General features: G+C 39.0%; 1 protein-coding gene across 2 annotated transcripts in view; it reads right to left on the bottom strand.

The window, feature by feature from the left end:
- SETD2 (SET domain containing 2, histone lysine methyltransferase) overlaps nucleotides 1–23994 on the bottom strand; it is a 121222-nt gene that overhangs the window by 6841 nt on the left and 90387 nt on the right. Inside the window, exons 14-18 of one of the 2 annotated variants that reach the window (XM_075547238.1) lie at nucleotides 22300–22483; nucleotides 16704–17382; nucleotides 9348–9482; nucleotides 5984–6123; nucleotides 1948–2059 (exon numbers count right to left, since the gene is read on the bottom strand). In XM_075547238.1, the coding sequence (XP_075403353.1) occupies nucleotides 1948–2059; nucleotides 5984–6123; nucleotides 9348–9482; nucleotides 16704–17382; nucleotides 22300–22483 (1250 nt within the window). Of the gene's footprint in view, nucleotides 1–1947; nucleotides 2060–5983; nucleotides 6124–9347; nucleotides 9483–16703; nucleotides 17383–22299; nucleotides 22487–23994 lie in introns of both variants that reach the window. The other variant, XM_075547237.1, reaches the window with a different exon arrangement.

The raw sequence follows: 23994 nt of genomic DNA on the forward strand, positions 1-23994 counted from the left end.
AAGGAGGTAAAGAAAGCTGATGGTGCCTGGCTATTACAAGATACAGTGTCTGGGTTTTCTTAAAGGCTTGAAGTTAAAAAAGCAGCCATCAGCAGGGAAGCACAAAGCCTCGATGGAAGAACTACATCCCCCCACAGGAGGGTCACACTAAGAGGTGAAGGGGTGCAGTATAGCACTGACGAAACATACAATCCTCTAGTTCTGCTTCCTTCCCCTACTATCTTGAGCCTAGTTCTACCTAACATATCCGGCTAGACCAGAGCATAGATACTGCTACAGAAAAGAGCTTTCAACACACAGAAACCAGGATAGATAAACCCCTCAGGACCAATAATGGGAGCAGCAATACCAGGATGGTAGGGCAAAAGTGGGGGGAGAAAGGGGAAACCGATAAAAATAACTGACATATAACTTCCTCCCACCCTACCTCAGCGTGAAGAACAACAGAAACATGAATGAAGGGAGACAGCAAGCAGATGGTGTAAGCCATGAAAATAATAATTTAAAAAGAAAATAATAATTTATCATGGGTTAATAAGGGTGGGAGGTAAGGGGAAGGAGAAAAAAAGAGGAGTTGATACCAAAAGCTCAAGTTAAAAAATATTTAGAAAAGGATGATGGCAACATATGTACAAATGTGCTTGATAGCATATGAATTGTTTTAAGAGCCCCCAATGAAAGGATTTATTAAATTAGACAGATAGATAGATCATCTCATTTAATCCCTAGGCAGGGCTTAAAGAACAACGATCCGGGTACAAGCCATTGAGTTCTGTCTAGGCGAGCTCTCTGGGCCCTTCTGAACTCTGAGCAACTGGTAACAGAAGCAAATGTTCAAATGAAGAGTGTGACACCTCCACCGATGAGAATCATGAACAAGACTTAAGTATTAGGGAACACTGAAATGGGTATGGTCCCCTCTTCCCTGCTAGTGCTGAACAACTTGCTCTGAGTTAGTGCACCCAGTGGTTTCTCCTAGAAAGTTCTCTCTGGTCTCAGTGAGTTTTTTTGTAAAAGCACTATTGCTTGAACCTCATTTTTTTGTGATGGCTGATTTAAGAGAACAGCGCACAGCTGTGAAACTGTTTCCTGCTCAGGAAAAATGCCGCAGAAACTAGTGATGTTTAACACAGCTAACAAGGACAGTGCTATGGGGAAAACTCAAGTGTACGAGTAGTCTTCTGGTTTCAAAAAAGGTGAAATGTTGATTGAGAACAAATCTCCTTCTGGGCTTCCGCCAACTTCCCAAATGGAAGAAAATGTTGATTCGTAGTGCATTTGGAGTTTGTTCCCCCAGGTCAGACTGTTAATCAAAGCTTTCTTTTTAGAAGTTCTGAAAAGACTGCGTAACAATGTGTGACCAAAAAAGGCCTGCTTTGTGACAGATAAAGCAGGCTTTCATCTCACTGCACCAGTCTTTGGCAACAAACAGCATGGCTCTTTTGTCCTAAGCACTTTACTCACCTGACCTTGCTCCGTGCCACTGAGTTTTGTTTCTGCAAATGCAGAGGAACATGAGGGGGCAGTGATTTGACAACTTAAAAGAGGTGAAGAAAAAAATGTGGTAGATGCTGTCAGCCTTCCAAACAGATGAGCTTGAAAAATGTTTCCAAGAATGGAATCGCAGATTTGACAAACGTATTAAGTATAATGGACAGTACTTTGAAGGTGACAAGATTCTTTTGTTTTAAAAAAAAAAGCTAAATCGATAGCTTTGGGAAAAAAATAATTCTAGGCTTTTTTGGTGTATACCTTAAGTACTTCCCCCCCCCCACACAACTTATTTCTGCATTGTGTGGACACACTCTTTCTTCATCAAGTGTACACTCCATATGTAACTTTTCTGAAAAATATATAAAGAAGCATGCGAAGACTACGCTGGTCTTACAGAACCGCAAACCATACGCACCCAAATGGCCAGGAAGCCTGTTCCTAAGCCACACTCACCTTCATAGGGTTTTCATCATAAGTTGGGGTTCCTAGGTCCATCTCAGCTTCATGCTCTAGGCTGGCATCATCACCTGGGCTTTCCCAAGTAGGAGGATCCCACTGAGTCTGCCTAGAAGAAAGTAAGAACAGCTATACTGTCATGGTCAAGAAGCAGAACTCTGACGCAGATGTCTGCTCATACGCAAACCTCACTGAATCCAACATGCAATGAGACAAGTCACTGACATGAGAGACAGGTCTGGCACATTTCTGCAACAATGTGACAACAGTGGGTAGGTGTCAATGAGATCAGTATAACCAAGTATCTTGCCTGTCTCTTACTACTTCCTTTTTTGTAGCCTGGAAACAACTCAGCAAAGCTTAAAAAAAGTATATAGACTAGGTGCCTCCCTGTGACATCTCTGTGAGTGACTATACCAAGCAAACACTTGGGACAAAAATAAATCACAAAAGCAGTCATCTCAACCATTAAAACCTTGTTGAGAAAACAGACCCTATTTTAAGGAGCCTTTCTGCTTAGTAGCATGAAATAGGTGTTTGAATTTAAAGACATGTGTTGTTGTTTTTTAAACCAACAGAGATTTGTGAACGAATGAAATTTGGGGCAGTTGTATATTAAGGGTTTAATTTTACAGAATACAAAAGGAATCCTACAACTCAGGAACAAAAAGACAAACTACCCAATTAAAAAATGGGCAAAGGATTTGAAATCACATTTCACAAAAGACATAACATGATGAACAAGCACATGGCAAGATGTCCAATACCAATACCATCAGTCACGATAGAGGTGCAAACTGAAACCCTAATGGGATACCACCTTCACCCCCAACTGAGTAGCTAGACAGAAAACAACCAGTGCTGTTGAGGAGGTGGAGAAAGTGGACCCCTTAATTCATCGTTGGTGGGAGTGCAAAATGCTCCCACAGTGGAGAACAGTTTCCTCAAAAATTAACCATTGAGCTACCATGCATACTGACCCAGGAAGTCCACTCCCAGCAGTCTCGAGAAACTTGAAAGCAACGGCAGACACAGGTGTGCCAGTGTCCACTGCAGCACTATGCCAAACAGCCCAAAGATGAGTGCACTTAAATGGCAACCAACAGATTACTGGTCATCGGTTTTTAAAAAAAAGTATATTCAGGGGACCTCAACAAGTTCATGGGAAAAAATGGACTTAGGGTAACAAGGGAAAACCTTGAAAATATGTTGAATAAAACAAGCCAATAAAAAATGGACAAGTATTGCATGACTACACTTACGTGACATATCTCAAACATGGAAATGTATAGAGCCTGACGTTTATTAATGTGTCCCTAGAGACTGGCAGGTGAGAGCTCTTATTTAGGAAGCACTGAATTTTTTCTGTTTGAGTTGCTACACCTCACAGTCACCGTACAGCACAGGGCAGGGCCGTCCTATGAGTCAAGAGTAGAAAAGCCCTCTCTTCCCAGGAGCGACTGGGGTTCAACAGCCCAATGTGTAGCTACTACACCAACTACCTGCTTTCCTTAATAAATAAAATTGGTACAGAGAGCAACCGGAAACACACAGAATCCAGGACAGATGACTCCTTCAGGACCAGTGGTGAGAGTGGCGATGCCTGGAGGGTGGAGGGAATGTGGGGTAGAAAGGGGGAACTGATTACAAGGATCTACATATAACCTCCTCCCTGGGGATGGGACAGCAGAGAAGAAGGTGGGGGGAGACATCGGACAGTGTAATATATGACAAAATAATAATAATTTATGAATGATGAAGGGTTCATGAGGTAGGGGGGGGTATGAGGAGGGAGGGGGAAAATGAGCAGCCGATATTAAGGGTTCAAGTAGAAGGCAAATGTTTTTAAAATGATGGCAGCAAATGTACATATGTGCTGGACACAAAGGATGTACGTATGGACTATGATAAGAATTATACGAGCCCCCAATAAAATGATTTTTTAAAATGAAATACTATCTCTTTTATCTTTATTTTGGAGGAGTGACAGAACCTTATAAAGCCACTCCTTGAAAGCTTATAATGTTATTTTTCATGGTAGCAGCCAAAAAGCCTTAATTATCAGAAATCAAAAGAAAAAATATGCATGAAAAGTTTTACATTCTTTCTCACAAAGCACAATAATGAATACGTGTGGCTGCATTCTAATAACATTTCATCTGCCAAACAATGGCCCACGAGCACCTTGCCTACCCCTATAGTATAGTATGAATAAGGGCTAAAAGGATCTCAGCTCTGTATTAATACGAGAGTACCATAAACTAGAGTCGGTAAATACAGAATAAAAATCATACCCCTTTAAATATTGACATGCTATACTCGAGTACATAAACACACTATAAAGTACACATACCCATATAAAGCTACCTTACACATATTTTCCATAAATTGGAAAATATCTCTGGTTTATGCTCTCAGAATTTCATTCTTTTTTAGTATCTTTTATTTATTTTCTACAATTAGCATACTTAAGTTTTGTGTCCCCCCCACCCCCCACCTTTACCTGCCCCACAAAACAACAATGTAGCTGTGTGTGTGTGTGTGTGTGTGTGTGTGTGTGTTTTGGGAAGTTAATTAAGCTTTTAACTTTTACCTAACACACACTTTAATGACAGTACTCACACTAATTAGCTGTGCCCCTTACCCTAGTCAATGTGATTTTTCTATCCCCATAGGCTGAACCTCAGTTTTCCTTGAGCAACCCCTCCCTCCCTACTCCCCGCTCCCTCATGAACCCTTGATAATTCACCCACTTTTCTGTTGTCCGTCCCGCAGGGAAGAGATCACATGTTGATCCTTATAATCGGTTCCCCCTTTCGAACCCACCCTCCCTGTATCGCCACTCACACCACTGGTCCTGAAGGGATCATCCACCCTGGATTCCCTGTGTTTCCAGTTCCTATCTGCACCAGTGTACATCCTCTGGTCTAGCCAGATTTGCAATGCAGGATTTGGATCATGATTAGGGGGCAGAGGGGGGTGGGGTGGGTGGTGGAAGCATCCAGGAACTAAAGGAAAGTTGTATTTTCATCGTTGCTACACTGCACCCTGACTGGCTCGTCTCCTCCCCGAGACCCTTCTGTAAGGGGATGTCCAGTGGCCGACAGATGGGCTTTGAGTATCCACTCTGCACTCCTCCCCCCCATTCACTATGGTAAGATTTTTTGTTCTTTGGTGCCTGATACCTGATCCCTTCAACACCTCGTGATCACACAGGCTGGTGTGTTTCTTCCATGTGGGCTTTGTTGCTTCTGAGCTAGATGGCCGCTTGTTTACCTTCAAACTTTTAAGACCCCAGATGCTATATCTTTTGATAGCCGGGCACCATCAGCTTTCTTCGCCTAGTATGTTTTAAAAGGAGTCATTTTGAGTCTTCCTATTTTATTCTCTTCCAAAATTACTTTAGCTATTTGGAATCAAATTAATAAATTAACTATTAATTCTATTTGAAAATTAGTGCTGTCACAAAAAATATTCTCAGAAAGAGATATTAGAAAAAAAGGGGAAAAAAAGAGATATTAGATTTTTAAATATATAAACATATCTGTGGAAGAACTCATCATTCTACTATCGTCTGTGGACCAAATACAGACAACTACCTGTTTTGGTAAATAAAATTTAGTTACCCAGTCATACTTGTTAGTCATTTTTATATAGTTGCTTTTGTACCACAAAGGCAGGGTTAAGTTGTTCCCACAGGGACTTTATGTTCAGCAAAACTGAAAATATTTACTCTCTGAGATGTATAGAAAATGTTTGCAAACAACCCCTGGTATCTACAATGCTGAATTAAGTTAATAATCAGTTTTATACACTTTATTTTTCTCTAAAAGTATATGCAGATTAAAATATATACTCCAAAATGTCTAAAAGGACAAAAGTCTAAGGCCTGTCATACATTTACGACATGATTTGGAAATCCAGCAGCCCACAAACATAGTGACAAGTCTATATATAATCAATCTTTCATGGCAGTAGGTTCTTTGACAAAGCGAAAGGAAGAGCTTGGTGATACCCACACAGCCCCTCTTACCTTGTGATGACATGGTAATAATAAATCTTTCCTTCTGGATCACGGGCTGTCTTCCAGTTGGGAGGTAAGACAATGGTTTTGGGTTTGGGAGGAGAAGGAGGTGGAAGATCCAGGAGATTATTTGTCACAACCATTTCAGGCTTAAAAAAACACAAAAACATTTTAATCAGTGACTGTTTCATCTGGCTAACATTAACAAGCAGCATACAAAAAGTGCATCTCCTTATGGGAAAAAAGAGGCTATAAAAAGAACAAAAATTTAAAAAAATATATGAATATATACTTTTTAAAGGTTAAAGAAAAGGTACAATCAGGGAAATGATCCAAGAGGCAGATGGCCCCCTAGTATATCACCTAAAAACTCGTCAGTGACTCATTATCTAGACCAGGGTTTGCCAAAGTGGGCAAGAACCACTGGAATGCTGCAGCAGGCCTGTGAGAGCAAGACCTGCCTACACACTGTGTTGGATTATGGGCTATACTACAGAAGTTTGTAACTGCAGAGGAGGGCACAGAGTAATTTTTTTTTTCCTGAAAAGGAAGAGGGGCAAAATAAGCTAAGAAGCCTATGATCTAAAATATTTTCCGAGCTTTAAAAACAAAGAACCTAAATGACGGATATCAACTTTGCTGCTGTTAGGTATCAGTGAGTTGGCTCTGACCCACAGTGACGGTATGCACAGCAGAACGAAACACTGCATGGTGCTGTGCCATCCTCACAATCGCTCCTACGCCTGAGCTCGGTGATGCAGCTCCTGTATCAATCCATCTCATTGAGGGTCTGTCTTCCCCTCCTTTACTGTCCCCCCACCCCGACTCCCCGCTTTACCAAGCATGATATGTCCTTCTTCAGGACCTGGTCTCTCCTGACAATATGTCCAAAGTACGTAAGGTGAAGTCTTTGCCTCTAAGGAGCACTCTGGCCTTACTTCTTCCAACACAGATCGGCTTTGTCCTTTCAGCAGTCCATGGCACTCAATATTCTTCTCCAGCCCCACTACTCAAATGCACAGATTCTTCTTTTGTCTTGTTTATTAAATGTCCAACTTTCACATCCATATGAAGCAATGGTGAATACCTAGGCTTGAGTCAGTTCTCAATGTAACATCCTTGGCTCTTCAATACTCTAAAGAGGTTTTGTGCAGATTAACCTATCTATACACCTTTGATCTCCTGATTGCTGCTTCCAGAAGCATTGACTGTGGATCCAAGACAAAACCCTTGGTTAACACTTCAACCGTTTCTCCATGTAATTCTTACCAAAGACTACAGTCCTTGATCTTCATCAGCAAGCACTTCAATTCCACCTCACTTACAGCAAGCAAAGTGCTGTCATCTGCATGTGTAGTAGGTTGTCAATAAAACCTTCCCCTCCAATCCTGATGCCACATTCTTCTTCATATAATCCTGCTTCGCTGCTCACCATACAAATCAAAAGAGTATGGTGAGAGAATACACCCTTTCCTGATTTTAAACCATACAGCGTGCCCTTGTTCTGTTCACACAAGTGCCTCTTGATCCAGGTACAAGTTGCAAATGAGCACAATGACAAATTCCCAGTCTCCTCAAGGTTTTACACTTTATTAGGTAGGGTCCACACAGTTGAGTATCTTTGCATAGTCAATGAAACACAAGTAAACATCTTTCTGGTCTTCTCTGCTTTCAGCTAAGGTCCATCTGACATCAGCAGTGATATCCCTTGTTCCACATCCCTCTTTTGAATCTACCCTGAACTCTGGCAGCTCCCTATTGCTGCAACCACTGTTGATGCTCTTGAGTCCTAACGTCACTCTGGTCGACGCCCCGCCTCCAGTCATCTTTTGAGTGTCTTCAGAGCAGAGGGGCACAACCTCTAGCATGATCTCCAAGTGTTCTGCTTCCTTTGTTTAGGCTTTTAGGATCTGACAATGCTTCAAAACTGTACATAAGGTTTCCAGAGACCGATACTTCTTTGCCGTCCGATCTATTTCTGGAAGTTCCACTGAAACCTGTTCACTCTGGGTGACCCTGCTGGCATTTGAAATACCAGCGCCACAGCTTCCAGCAACACACAGCCACCACAGTGTGGCAGACTGACAGACAAGTGGTGGATACCGACATTAGGACACAGATTAGTAGCATGGGCTTTTGATATAGTGTTGACTTTTAAAAAAAAACCTGAAGAGCACCTACAATAGAACATTAACATTTTATTCATTGTATTTTTTTCTTGAAAATGCCACATTTTGAAAAACTTTATAATGATACAACTAATTATTCCTTTTTAAAAAAATTATTCCTTTTGTGTAAGCCCACTGATGAAGAAGAATCTTTTCAGCATGATCTGTTCTCAGGCAATGAAAAGAGGAACCCTAGACACCAGTTTCAGATAAAATGTGCTCACTTTTAGTCTCTGAGCATTCTTAGTTTGTGCATATCCTCCATCACTATTTTTCTTAGCTCCCACGCCCCCAGCTTCAAGTTCCATTTCTTCCCCAGTCCTTGAACTAGCCTGTAAAATTAACTTTTCCCTTTGCTTCTGTCAGTGAAGAATGTTACCGATCATTTATTTGTTGAATTATTTACCCTTTCTTCGCCAAAGAGTGATTCTTTCAAGTACTCCTTATTAACCAGTAACAAGTACTCAAACATCTCCTCAAAGCACACAATGTCATCTTCCTCAACTGTTTCACAAATAATCTATTTACTTCTACTTTTTATTCCACCACAATCCGACTGGGATTATAGCAAGTCTTTAAAATTGTACTCACCGACTCACTCACTGCCTATGAATCTATCCAACTCACAGCAACCTTGGAGCATTCCAAAGTCCTAATCTGATGCTACTTTTCTGTTTAAAATCTTTCAACGACTTACCATGTCAACTTCTCATTTCATCAATAACAAGCCAAAAAAAACCCTTAAAATTTTCACTTTATCTTTCTACCCAAGTTTCAGAACCCCCAAAATGTCTTTCTGTAATATACATTATTGTACAATATATTCAGTAAAGCCTATCACTGAAAGCTATATAGTCTCATCCTCATTAAATACTAATAGATGACTAGTCTAGAAAATTACTTCAAAAGTTCATAGCGTAAGAAAACAAAGCTCAGGATAATTGGCAAACAAAAGAATAGGAGGAGGAAAGTAGCTATCAACGAAGAAAGCTATAAATTCCACACATTAAAAAATTTTTATTTGTTAAGTCACAAATTGGGTGAGTAATGCACCATGAAGATGGGTGAAACTTTCACAGCTGGGTGGAACTGATCACTATATGAATTAGTCAAAAAATAGAAGGGAAATTTTAAAAAAGAAAGCAAACCAATAATAAAAGAAAACCTTCTAACGACAAGGTAGGCAACCAAAAAGTATTTTTTACTGGTTGTAAGGGCTGCGGCTGTCCTGGTGCAACAATTGTCGTCACAGAGGAGGTTGGCTGTACCACCACTCCTTGGGGGTGAGCTGTGAAAATCTGTTGTCCCTGGATGTACTGAAGACTTGACTGTGCATAACTCTGAAAACAAAGATGAAATGAAAAATTAACAACTTATGCTCTTTTAGCCCCAATAAAACAGCAATTGACACAATCCAGGTGGCGCAACCTTACTGGAATATATACTCAATAATGATTTATTTTTGTTTCTGGTATGCATATTTGGATACAAATGTGCAAGCATAATTTAAAATTTTCAATACAAATTTTTTAATAAAAAAATTCTCTTGTTTATTTGCTTGACCACAAGAAGAGAGAAAACTGCTTACTTAACTTCTAGTAAGACTGCAGTGATAGGGAAAGCACTGCTCTTAAGGTATGACAAACAACTCCATGCTGCTCTTTTCATGATACCTTTGTTACCATCTCTTAATAACTCCAGTAGTTGTCCTGATCAAAAAGGTCAAAGCAGAAGAAGGAAGTGATTAAAGTTTAAACTAGTTTTCTAGCTAGCTGTGGTCCTCCAAATTACAATTCCTTTCTAGAAAAACAAAAATTCGCAGCATCTAACATTCGCACTGCTAAGATCCAGATCTACATAGTGCTTTAGGATCCGGAAAGCCTATCAGTTTGGAAAATAGGAATCTCGCCAGGCCTGGAGTTATACAAGGAAGTAAGTACCATGGCCAAGACTTAAACCTACTCTGGAATTATTTCTCATCAATAAAGGAAAACTAGTTAAAAAGATGTGACAAGGAGGGGACGAGACAGGGTACAGTGTAGCAACGATAAAACATACAACTTTCCTGTAGTTCTTAATTGCTTTCACGCCCCCCCACCCCTTGCCCACTATCAAGATCCCAATTCTACCTTACAAATCTGACTGCACCAGAGCACGTACACTGGTACAGAGAAGAGCTGGAAACACAGGGAATCCAGGACAGATGAACTCCTCAGGACCAATGGTGAGAGTGGCGATGCCGGGAGGGTGGAGGGAGGATGGAGTAGAAAGGGGAACAACACAAGGAAATCACAAGGACCTACATATAACCTCCTCCCTGGGGGACGGACAACAGAAAATTGGGTGAAGGGAGACTTCCGACAGCGTAAGACATGACAAAATAATAATTTATAAGTTATCAAGGGTTCATGAGGGAGGGAGGAAAGAGGGGAGGGGAAAATGAGGAGCTGATACCAAGGGCTCAAGTAGAAAGCAAATGTTTTGAGAATGACGGTGGCGACAAATGTACAAATGTGCTTGACACACAATGGATGGATGTATACATTGTGGTAAGAGTTGTACAAACCCCCAATAAAATGATTAAAAAAAAAGATGTGACAAAAGCCTGAAAAACATCTTTGTTGTCTTAAGACTTGATGAATGCTATGGAACTGAATATACACTTAAGGATAAATTTTAAACAAATTATTCTATGAGCTCAGATTCTCCCAAGTAAAATTAATGATTAAGAAGTATTATTGATAAGGACTCAAAATACAAAATACAGTAATTTCAAATGAGACCAATAAAAACAAAAGTGCTCCCAAAGATCTGACTCAGTCAGTGTAGCAACCTAGGAGGTGTGGGGATGAGTACTTATTGACAAACCCTGAGGGGGAAAAATATGTACACCATAATTGCCTTTACAAGAATTTGGTTGCAAGATGGGGGATCTATGCAGCCTCAGAAATGTAAACACAAGTATTATCTCTCCAACAAAACCCTTATCCCAAAGTCTGAGGAAACCAAAAACCATTTTTTGATGGTTATCCAGGTAACAGTGAAATAAATATCCGTACAAAAGGAGATAGTCAAATAACAAAAAGGCACTGGAGGGAAGGGAAGCATATTAGAATAAAGATAGTTAAACAACTGTTACTGTCATCATCTTCACTTATGCAGACTAGGTTTCATAATTACATTTCACATATTTATTGATAAATACTTAGTATTCTGATTCCCCATCCCCCTTTAAGCAAAAGCGAGATCAAAATAAAGACTAAGGAAAACCAGACCCAGAGTAAAACGCCATTCCCAGAGTGACCAAGTAGTAAAAAATCCAGCTCTCTATCATAAAGCTGCTAATATTTTAAAGGCTAAAATTTCTTTGGCCTCTGGCAACACCGTCACTGAGTTGATTCCGACTCATAGTAACCCCAGACAGTTTGGAGGCTATAAATCTGTATATGTAGACAACCTCAGCTTTCCCCCACAAAGTTGCTGATGTGTTTAAACTGCCAGCCATGTAGTTAGCAGTCCAATGCTTGCCTGAAAGTGCCACCAGGCTCCTTAACTATTTTATGTTCATGAGAAACTTGTCTGACAAGGCCAGATGATTCAGTCAGGCCCATAATGCAGACCAGGGAAGGATTTAATTAGTGTGGATTAAAAACCTTGGCTTCTTTAGCTTAGACTGGCTCCAAATGTTGGCTGTTGAGACAGCTTCTAGGTTAAAATGAAATCACCCAGCTTGTTCATTCCCTAGTCACTAGAAAGACTTGAGGCAAAATGTAGCTGTTTCTAAACAGCAAAATTGGTTTAAAGGATGATGATTTGCCATCACAAAGAACGCACCACACATTGGAAATAATTTCTAAAGGAGAGGCTAAAAATGTCTGAACAGTAACATCATTGTTGGACTACACTGAATAAAAAGAACTGATGTGGAGATACATTGTTTAAAAATCAAACTGTAAAAAGAAAAGGGAGGGGGCGGGGGAGGGGAAGAAGAACTCCCAAAGGAAGAATGATCATTTTTCAAAAGTTCTACACTATATCTTTCCCAGTGCCAGCCAAGTGACCACTGCAGGCTAGTGAAAACACTATCTACTTATCAAAAAAAAAGGAAAGGAAAAAGGTCTACAATCTTAACAGAGGTTACTAAATAAACTTAAATGAAAAGAAAGGGGAAACTGCTTTGCAGTCCAACTTCAACAAAGCAGAAGATGTATCGGTATCCACTTGTGAGGCATTTCTAAGTATCACTGCCCAAATCTAATTAGGAGACTGTCTCCAACGTGCCTCCATAACTGACTTCAAATTATACAAAAGCTAATTTTTAAATATAAACCCAGTCTAAAAATATTTTCATATGTAACTTCTGATGGGTATTATATGAGAAATCTAAGAAGATCCAGTACACTGTTCTGTCTCCACTTAAGAGAAAAATCTCTTGGTAACCGAGTAAACTTTATGTGAAAAATTTTAATCAAAGCATTCAATTCTTGAGATCTAATTTAGTATAACTCTGTACTATGCAACTTTGATAAAAAAATAAAACAAGCATCTTCCAGTGATGCATTTGCTCTAAGTGTCAAGGCTACTGAAACACAAAAACACTCAGAGGCGTAGATGTACAAACCTACACACACAAATTGATATTGTATCATGTTACATACTACTCCACTGTCTAGGTTATCACATTGTGAGGTCTCAGAGTAGCCCATGGTGGCTTGAGTGATTTGGGGACTTGAATACATAATTTCAGGGCCTCATCTCATAGCACTGATCTTTGTGTCATGCCAAATGGATGACAGTGACCAGGTTTATTTCATACCCTACTAATATCAAGGCTTCCTCAGACAGAAACAGCACTAAAGACCCCGAGAATCAACATGAGTTGGAAACCATCCCAACAATCACATTTTGGATAAAAAAATATAAATAACTAAACACAACCAGGTAAATCTGTACAAATAGTAAATGGATTGGTAGATTCTTAGGGGTATGGCAGGGGCTGTTGAGGGGAAATAAGGAGATATTAATAATAAATAATGCATACAAGACAGAAAAAATGTTCTGAAATTGGTTATGATGACTGCACAACTCTTTTTATACGTTTAAAACCAATGAATTTTGTGATATTAGTTATATGTCAACAGAAGCATTAAAATTAAAGAGAAAATGATACTATTCAAAGGTATCAGCAAATAAAAAAATAAACATTAAATATTAAAATATCACATATAGTAGTTTAATAAAATATTAAAGCAATAGTTATTTTAAGTAATAATAAATATATTATAAAATATTAAAATAATTCTAAGCAACTATTTTTTAAAAGATCATAGAATCTTCCCACAAAGTTTTGAGGTAATGTCTTGAGACAAAGCACATGTCTCAAGAACACTCAGTGAATGACGGGTGAAGACTCCCAACAGACGCTGATGATATATCTGCTTTTCGCTATCCAAAATCCAACAGTCTCTATCAATTAATATCATAAAGGGGAAAGGAAGGTGAGTAGGAATCACCATACTCCACTTATCTACTACTCTCACACTAAGTAGGATTAGGGAATCAATAAAAGATTCTTTTATAGGAGACACTGGAACACTGGAAGCAAGGGGGATTGTGACATTTGAGTCTTTAAAGGTTAATGATTAAACCCAAGAGAAATACTGTGCTCACTGGGATGAAAAAAAAAATGAATTGCACTTTGTAAGACTATTAAATGACCAGTGCACTCTCTACTGAGGAGTATTTAATGGCTGTCTTTAATGGTTGCTGCTCTGCTCTTAATAGTATTTTTGGAGCAGTATTTTAATAATAGGAAAGGGACAGAAATTTCATTTCCCTTCTGTCTAGGGAAAACTTAAAGCTATTGGCTTAGTGCAAGAAAGAATATGGCAATGCATAGAAGTGAGGACCTAAGAAGAAATTTGTTTACAACCTAAGAAACATTCTACCACCCAGTGAACATCTAGTCCATTGTTACATCTAGCTGCCCTACCAGGGCACAGGACTATGGTTTCTGGGGCAGTCCAGCTGACCTTCCAACGAGCAACCCAATGCTTAACCCCTGGTGCCACCAAGGATCTTTGTTTTAAACCTATAAAAAACCCAAAATCATATACAAAGAAAATTTATACCCAATGACCAATTAATGTTCATCTTCTTACTTGTCTATAAAACATTCATTTAACCCCAATACCAAAAGAAAAACCTAAATATAAGAATGCTCAATAGAGGCGCCTATCTTGGGCAGGCCAGGCGTGGGCCCAGGCAGCGCGCTAACCAACGTGGTGGGCGCGGGCATATTGCAAGGCATCATTCCCGGCCGCAGGTGACCGAGCCGGACAAAGCACGGCACAGCTCCTCCCGGAATGGCAGAGCTAGGCAAAGCAGTTGCCACCATGACAGAAGAACTCAGATGGCACAAATCTAGACACAGGCATGAAGAGATGGGAGCTCAGTGACATGGGACACCTGGCTTCCTGGTCTGCCTTAGTGCGGCTTTGGGACTGGCCCTGTTCATGTACTGCTGTCCTCCAGACCTCGAGGTCCTGCCCAAATCACAGCATGTCCTTGGCTTCTCTCCTGCCATCATTGAGAGGCATGTCAGCCGCTATCTGCTAACCTTCCTGGCAGGTGACTTGTGACATTCCTGACATGGTCTTGAATACCAGACCCCTCCAAATGCTCAGCCCAGAGGTGCCCACCAACCAATTATCTGGCCTGTTAGAGCCTTCCAGCCTACTGAGACAGTCCTCTGCCAGTCTGCAGCCCACCTGCCCACCCACTGAGCAGATGAGTGTTTCTTTTCTAAAGGCTTTAGTCTGTGACTCACTTCGACCTTGTCTTATGAAGGAACTGCATGCTATTAAATGTCCGAGACTCTTAAAAAAAGGGAAAAGAATGCTATCTATACTTAAAAAAATTTTTCCATTGAAATGACTGACAGAGGAAAAAAATAACTTAATGAAATTAAATATTACACACCTACACACAGAGAGATTTGGAAAAATACTTGAATAATGTTAAGTGAGAAAATGTGGGTAAAAAAATGTAAAGTCTTCAAAATCACAAATACATATGGTTAAACAAATCATAAAAACTCAATGTACTGACAAGGGCTCAGGTGGAGATAAAATGCTTTGAAAACAATGATGGCAACATATGTACAAGTGTACTTGAGACAATGGATGTATGTACGGATTGTGATAAGTTGTACGAACCCCCAAGACAGTGATTGAAAACACACACACACACACAAATTCAATGTAATTAATATACTTAGGGTTTCAGGAATTAAGGCAGGGATTTGTAAGATTAGTTCAACAAATTTTTGATACCGTTTCCTAGTAAAAAGACTAATAAAAGTCAATATTACTGTTGGATACCCATGAAAATATCATTCAAAAAATATTTACCTTAAAAACAAAAACAAAAATATCACGTTCAGAAGTGTATAGACATAGCTGGAGACTTTGTCAAGAAACAAATATCTTTGTATTTTGTTATTTTTATCTAATAAAGGTTTCTATAATTTAAAAAATTACTTTTTTGAAAGATAGTGATAGAGGAGACAGAGTAATGTGGTAAGGATATTGCTGCTTACATTCTTTTTTTTTTTTAACTTAAAATGTATTGTTTTGCTTTACCAAAAAAAGAAAGTTGCTACAAATGTGTCTAGTTTTTAAGCTTAACATCATTTCTTACCAAAGCAGTATCCTCAAGTTCAGTGTATTAAAATCACTGTACTACATTCTATGAAGATAAACAAGCAGGGCATAAGACAAATAATATACAAACTGGTTTTAGAGAAAGAACAAAGCCAGGCTCAATTACCAGGACAAAGGGTACTATCTTGGCGAGAATATAGAAGAGCAAACTGTATACAGTAATTCCCTGTCTATACTTAAAAAGGAGAGGAGTTATCCAAAAGGCACCATATTATTCTGCTTGTACAATATGGAAGCTAAGCTTCCATGAAGATACTAGTGGTCACCATCGCCTGCTATTCACATATTGAACCAAGGTTGGTCTATGTGACCAACAGAATAGTGCAGAAGTGAAGGGACCGTCACTTCCAAGATTAGGCTATGAAAGAGAGTGCAGCTTCTGTCCTAGTCTGTCTCTGCTGTCTGTCCGGCATTACTTGGGAGAAGCTAGCAGGCCCACTGAGAAGGCCACATGGAGAGGAAGTGAGGCTTGCTGACAACCACATGAGTGAGCTGAGAGTAAATCCTTCATTCAAAGTTCTGTCCTTAGTCCCATCTAACAGCCTGGTTGCAACTTCATGAAAGATCCTAAGTCAGAGACACTCAGCTAAGCGGCTTCTGACTTCCTGGAAATGGTGAGATAATAAATATTTGCTGCTTTAATCTCCTAAGTTTGGGGGCAATTCTTTTCATAATAAAAGATACAATGATTAATTTTTAGGACATTATAAAAAAATGAAAATTGGGTGAATGTCTGAAAGTTGTTTAATAACAGGGTTCCAGCCCCACCTCCGCAAACCTACAAGAAATTTAACACCCCATGAACAGACTGACAAAGCTAGTTCCAAAATTAGTTACCTGTACAATTGGTGACGTTGTCTGTGAGTAAGGTGATGTCACACTGTAGACAGTTGGGCATGTCTGACCTTGATAATATATGGTTGCTTGAGATTGTGCAGGAGAGTACTGTTGCTGGACACTGCTGATAGACTGAGACTGCTGGTTTGAATCCCAAACACCGTAATTCTGTCCCTGGACTGTGCCTGGGGCTGGCACTGGCAAGACAGTGACACTGGAGTCTTGGTGCACTACACCATCATTCTGGGCTACGTACTGTGAACTGGAAACTTCCACAGGAGCTGACACATGTGGCACCACAGGCACGGGGGGAGGGGCAGCAATGGGTTCTGCAGAATGTCCCACCAAGGGCTGAGAGTGATCATAAGAAGCAGGTGAACACACAGGGTCTATGCTGGGTGTGGGTAGGAGCACCTTTCCAGCATTAGGGTTGCTGGGATCCACGTATGCCTGCATGGGGTAGCCTGGTGGGTAGCCAGCAAAGGGGTGATGCGTGGCATTATAGCCAAGAGAGTCATAGGGCAGGGGGGACGTCATCCCCAAGTTCTGCATCTGCTGTTGTTGCTTCTGAGCTTCCCGCTGAGCCACCTCTTGCTCAAACAACTTCCGACGCTCCTCTGTAGAAAGTTTATTGCGGTCTTTAATTCGGACTTTCTTTTTAGAAGTTGGTGTGTCATATCTAGAAAGAAAAAAAACCCAAAACATCAAGAGGGTCATAAAAAGTTCCTCCCCTAAATTATAGCTAAAACGAAAGCACTGATTAAGTGCTATATGGCTGATGAGTACATCACTACCTCGACTAATTCCAATTTGCCACTAGTTAGAGAATCAGTCCAAATGCCGTAGGCCTACAGATAGGACAAAACCTCAGGGGTACTACCATTAAGATGGAAACCTTAATGTCATCTCTGGTCTTAAGATTCTAGAACTTCAAATTATGTGACGTACTAAATAGATTCTTCTTTATACTTAAGTTTTGTAACTGTAAATTTTGAAATTAAAAATACAACAACAAACACTAACAGAGTTTACCAAATTTGATGTATATTTCACCATACCCATTTATAACAAATATCAACGAGAAGGTTAAATAAAAGGTGTGTATGGAGATAGTCATAGTCACACTTCTGTGACCACTACCAAGTATTTGAATGAGCCTAACACCATACTGTAATGGTTTTGAGAAGAACCCAGTAGACCCACAGGAAACTCTGAGCTCTGACACTGCGAGTCAAACTCCTAGGAAAGCCCCTTGACAAAAACAATCAGTGAAAACTAATTTCAAGAGGCTTCACTGTCAGGAGGTTAACAATTAATAAAAAATTTCACGGACAAAAGCGTAATATTGATCAAAACCACACACAAAAAGTGTGGCTTAAACACTCCCAAGCTATAAATTTCTTTTGAGGTCTCAACGAGGTGAAAAAAATGCAAACTGTCTCTATGAGAGTACTTGAAATTTAACTTCAGTAAATTTTCACAAATAAAAGTTCAAAGAAACACGACTTCACTTAAAATGTTATTACATATGTATGAAAAGAGGAAAAAGTAATTCTACCCCAGATGTCTATTGAATCTCATGCATATACATAATACAATGCCTCAGAGTATTCATAGCAGCACTATTTTTAAAGCGTAGAAATCTATGAAACCTGAATGACTATTAATAGGAGAATGAATGACTCCACTGATATATTTGTGTAACAAAGTATTATACAGTTGCGAATGTGAGTAAGCTTAAAAGACATAATATGGGTAAATCTTAGCAGTATAAGAACAAGTGAAAATACTTTCTAAGTACAGAAAGTTTAAAACCTTAAAAAAAGAAAAAATGAAATAATGAATACAGGATTCAAGATGTGACCTCCAGTAATAAATGTATGATTGTTAAGGTCTTAGCTTTTATGTTGGGATCTCCAATGTTCATTGTGTTACAGTGAATGAAGACATAATTTCTGCATAGATTAGTGATAAATGTCACAACAGAATAATCTAAGTAATCAATCCAATCCAGTGCCCCTAGGGCCTATTATATAGTTAAACACAAAATTATATGTGAAGAGAATTAGTAAATTGCAAATGTGTCTTCAAGTCTAAAAAGCTCAGTGAATTCTGAACAAGTAAAAGAAACACCCATTTAAACACACAACACAGCAGAACAAATACAAACAAAACACCTTAAAAGTAAAATACAATGAAAGTCAAGCCAAAACCTAACACCAAGCCCAATGCCATCGTCCATTCTGACTCAGAGTGACTCTGTGTAGGGTTTCCAGGGCTGCACATCTTTACGGGAGCAGACATCCTTATCTTTTTCACACAGGACAGCTGATGCACATGAGCTGCTAGTCTGGTGTTTATCAGTCCAACGCTATCAGTGTTACCCAGGCTCCGTAAACCAGATGGCTTAAAAAACAATTCCACCACAAAAAAGTAATGGAAGACAAAAGATAGAAAGAAGGCATATTCAAATAATGTATTTTATATGATATCATGTATAAAACATTCTGGGAAAAAAAGCCAACAACAACTGGAAAGTAGAAAATAGATCACTGATTACCAAGAGCTAAGTGTTGGGGAGGATACAAGGATACAGGGGATTTCCCGCCCCCCCCCCCAGGAGATATTTCTGATGTGAGAAAAGTATTCTATATCATGATTGTGGTAGAGGCTATATAATCATGTGCATTTTACAAAGCTCATTAAATAAAATTTAATACTGTACTACAGTACGCTAACAGTAACAGAGGAAGGAGGGCAGTCAAGACCAGAGAAGGAAATGGAATGTATGTCTGTTTGCTTCAATGAAACTCCTGCTTTGCCAAGAGACAGAGCTGGATAGTACCCAGCTACCGTTACTGAACACTCTGATCAGAGTATATAGAAGCATTCAGATCAATAGGGAGAAAAATTGCAAAATGAAAAATAAAAATCTCAACAGAAGATTGTTGCCCAAAGCAATGTGCTCTTTAATAGAATTATCTCTTAGCGACCAAACTGTGAACAGTATCCTAAAAGCTTAGATAAGAAACCTGGGGTAGTGAGTTTATGATAAAGCTATGATATAATTTTGGGAAAGAATGATTACACAACCTGAATGGTGTAATTGATGTCAATGAATTATACAGGTAAATATTGTAAAGAGTACATTTTGCTATATAATTTCATAAAAAATGAAATGAAATAAGCTTATTAAAGATGAGCAATGCAAACAAAGTGTTATAAACTCATTGAAGAAAAAAAATTTAAATACTGTAAAGCAAGTAAAATGACTTTTAACAATCCCAAGAACTGGTATGTAAACCAATTAATGAAATTGAACACATTTAAACACACTTTGAAAATCATAATAGAAATTAAAAAGTATTGTGAACCACACTGTGATACAATTTCACTATCAAAAGTATAGTTTAAGTGGTACTTATGGGTGGTGCAAATGGTTAAGTGCTCAATGACGAATGAAAAAGTCGGTGGTTCAAAACCATCCAGGTGTTTTGGTTTAGGTCTGGCAATCAATTTCTCAAAGATGAGTTGTTTTGTTTTTTAATAATTCAAATTTTTATTGTTGCATACCCAATTGCTCATACTTGTTTCACTGGGTTTTTTAAAAAATGTTGAGCAATTTCAAGTAAAATTTAAATATATATATCTCTCATTTAATTGAGGGGCTCTTACAAATCTTATGACAATCCATCATTCAATTTATTAAGCACACTTGTACATGTTGCCACCATTTTCAAAACAATTTCTTTCTACTTGAGCCCTTGGTATCAGCTCCTCTTTATCCCTCTCCCTCACCAAACTCATGAATCCTTGATCAATTACATATTATTGTTATTTCATGTCTTATACCGTCCATTGTCTCCCTTCACTCACATTTTTTTGTTATTCATCCCCCTGGGGCGTGGGCTTGTGATGGGTAAATAGAAATCTCCCACCATCCCCTTACCCTCATTGCTAACCCTACTACTGTTCCGGAGGGTTTTATCTGTCCTGAATTCCATGTGTCAAGGGCTCTTATCTATACCAATGTGTGTACTCGGATTTGTGAGTTAGAACTGGGTCATGGTAGGGGGGGGGGGGGAAGCATTCAGGAACTAGAGGAATGTGTGTTTCATCAGTGCTATACTACACCCTACTTATTTCTTCCCTTCCTTGTAACCCTTCTGTGGGTTACAAAACACAATGTACAAATTGTTAAAACAAAAAATTTGCATGATGATGACACACGCAACCAATATAGAAAAGTAAACTGTCTAAACACTTGCAACAAATGGAAAGTGTAACCAAAAATTAAGATTTCTAGAAACATATATACTTATCTCCAACATGTCATAATTATGACAGTTTAAATTCCAATTTCCATATCATGGTGTGGTCTTTGGAACCTAGCCATATCACGAAGTAAGAAGTTGATAAGACAGTAAAATGTCTTTGTACAGAAATTAAGATTTAAAAAGACGTCAATCTTTATTAAAAATAGTTAAGCCCTAACTAGACAGAGATAGCAATCATCAATGCCACTCTCTGGTGGCTTTGTACCACCACCGTTTCAGTTAGCAGCCTGGCACAATAGAGACTATCACCAGAACTCCTGTTACATGGCTGGACATCCCCCACCCCCCCCCAAAAAATTCATATAATTGCATTATATAAATACTACCTCTCAATTTTTAAGCAAATTTAACTTAAAAATGACTTCTCCAGAATAAACGCTTACAACCCCTAGTGAGTAGTCATTTGGCCTGTTTTTTTCACCAGTAAGACAAGAGAATCTCAGACCTCATGATATTCATTAAAAATCCAAGTTTTCATTTTTGAAAAATTAACTATCTTTGAAGAATTTTATTTTAACAAGCCTCCTCTCCTCTTCCCTGTTAAAGAACAAATCGAAGTTCCCAAACAGCATTTACATGCTCTCAGAAGCCATTCAAGTGCATCTTAACTGTTAGCCTTTTCCACAGTTATTACTATCAAAAGAGAAGTTGCCTCAATTTCTTTTGTCTTAGCAGATTCACTCATCAAATCCTGTGGTGCCCCAGTCAGCCCTCAGGTTATATTCCTAACTCTGTCTTTACGAATCACAGGTCATTCAAAACAAGTGCACACAGTTCTTATTTAGTCTTAGTTTGAGAAGAGGCTTGCAGTTTTTCCAATTACTTAAAAAGCTTGCGCAGCAAGCGAAGGATGAAGAATTTGTTGAGAGTAGGAGATGGTTCAATGACTTCAAAATGAGGGCAAATCTATGTAGCATTAAAGAAAGACCAAAAAAAAAAACTCCAAAGATGGCAATTGGTCCCTCAGTTTTGAATGTATGCAGCTCTCCACGGTCTTGCCAATAATCCAATCTCATGTTTTAAGCTCCTGAAAGGCCTCTCTCCAGTCTTCCATTCCATGGCTTTGAGCCATATTTCCCGTTCCAGTTACTCATAATGTAAAATTCTCTCACCTCATTGGCCATAAGAGAACTGCTGGAAGTCCTGCATTAAAGGGCGAGTAGGAATTGCCTGTTAAGCTGGATGCTTATTAGCCTGTATGTGAGCTGGGCACTTGTGAACCTGCTCAGAAAAGAGAGTACCTCGCATAAGGCACTTACCTGTCATCTGGCCTTTTTGTTCCCCGTTCATAGGCAGAAGAGGGTGGTGAGAGGGAGCCCCTTCGTTTCCTTTTCTCTTTGTTTTGAGTTTGCTTGTCTGGGTCTCTCTCTCTTGACCTGTTAGGTGTCTTTGGGGCAGCTGTTTGATCTCTGAAGCCAACAGCATCCCTTCCTCGTTCAGTTACTACTGAAAAGGGGTTTGTAAAAAAAGTTTACTTGGCAGAATTTTATCTATCATCATAATAGTACAGTAAGTATTTAACAAAATTTCTACCCATACAGCAAATGAACCTAGGGGCTCTCTCTATCTTCCCAGTCACATCTGGTGAGAAAAAGGTGATGCATGTGTGGGTGGATGTGTGCATACCCCACTTCCTGAAACAGCCTTCTATAGAGACTGCCCTTTTCTTCCTTTCTCTGCTGAAATTCCTATTCAAGCCGTCACCAATGCGAGAAAATTACCTGAAACATGTATGAGATATTCCGGTTACCTATTCAAAACGCACCCTACAATTATCCCTGTAATCCTGTATTTACAATGGTTAGAAAAGCAAGCCTGGCACCCTACCCATAAAAACTTTATAAAAATGTCTTTATAATTAATATTAAAAATCAACTGACATAAAAGCGAATATTTAACACATAGGCAAGAACTCAATAAATTATTAAAGTCAAGCAGTTATATTTCAACAAAATAGCAACCTTCTATGTAAAGATGGCACTAACCTTTTTCACTCATTGTCTCTACCTAGAATAGTGCTCACACTTGCCCTCGTTCATCACCGCCGCTCCCAAAAGCTATCTTAAGTCCTATTTTTCATCTACCACCCCTCCCTTAAGCCTTAGGTTGGAAATAAATGCCACTACTCAACACTGAAATAAAAATTAACTTGTACTCGATGGTGCTGCTTTGTGTATGGCAGCACTGCAATCAGATTAATCAAACTGCTCTATTCTTAGAGACCTATTTGATATACAAAATATTTCTTATAAAATATTTGATATATCTCAAAGCAGATTTTCCCATAAATATTTACTGGCTTTTCTTCTTTCATACCTCAGAAAAAATTGTGCTATTATCAGTTGTTCCCCAGGCCCAACAAGGTTAGGTTTGCATGTGTCATCCTTGTAATTGTCACTTTAGTTAGCCAACAACCCAAGTCTTTGTGAAACAATTACTAATCTAAAACCATAAATGAACATTCATCAGTGAGAAGTTGACATAACTCATCTAAAATCATATGCTGCTCCACATTATAAGACATTAGCACAGTATCTCTCCTATTCTAACTGGATCGGCCGAGGATTGCTATCCTGTTTTCCTGCTAGTCTATGTGTGGTCCCCAATATTAATTTCCTTAAAATGAAGCCCTATCTTCATTACATCGCAGTAAATTTTAAAAGAAAAGGAATTTTACAAAGAGCTTGCATTCACTCTGAGCTACAGCATATAAAGCAAAAGTCATTTCATTGATTCAGGCTTATTTTCAGAGCTAGACTACCTATTTCACAAAGTACTTTACACTTCCTCTTTTGAAATAACCCATGACCTTCTTCCTAAGTTGTAAGCTCTTTCATAGTTTGACACTGGGGGTGGGGGGTGGGGGTGGGGGTGGAAGACACAGAAACCAGGTTGAATTAGACTCATTCCAAAACCCTGAGATTGTGATTAGGGAATCCCACATGTGAAAGAGA

The sequence above is a fragment of the Tenrec ecaudatus genome, chromosome 4 (assembly GCF_050624435.1).
Source record: "Tenrec ecaudatus isolate mTenEca1 chromosome 4, mTenEca1.hap1, whole genome shotgun sequence".
NCBI classification, from domain to species: domain Eukaryota; kingdom Metazoa; phylum Chordata; class Mammalia; order Afrosoricida; family Tenrecidae; genus Tenrec; species Tenrec ecaudatus.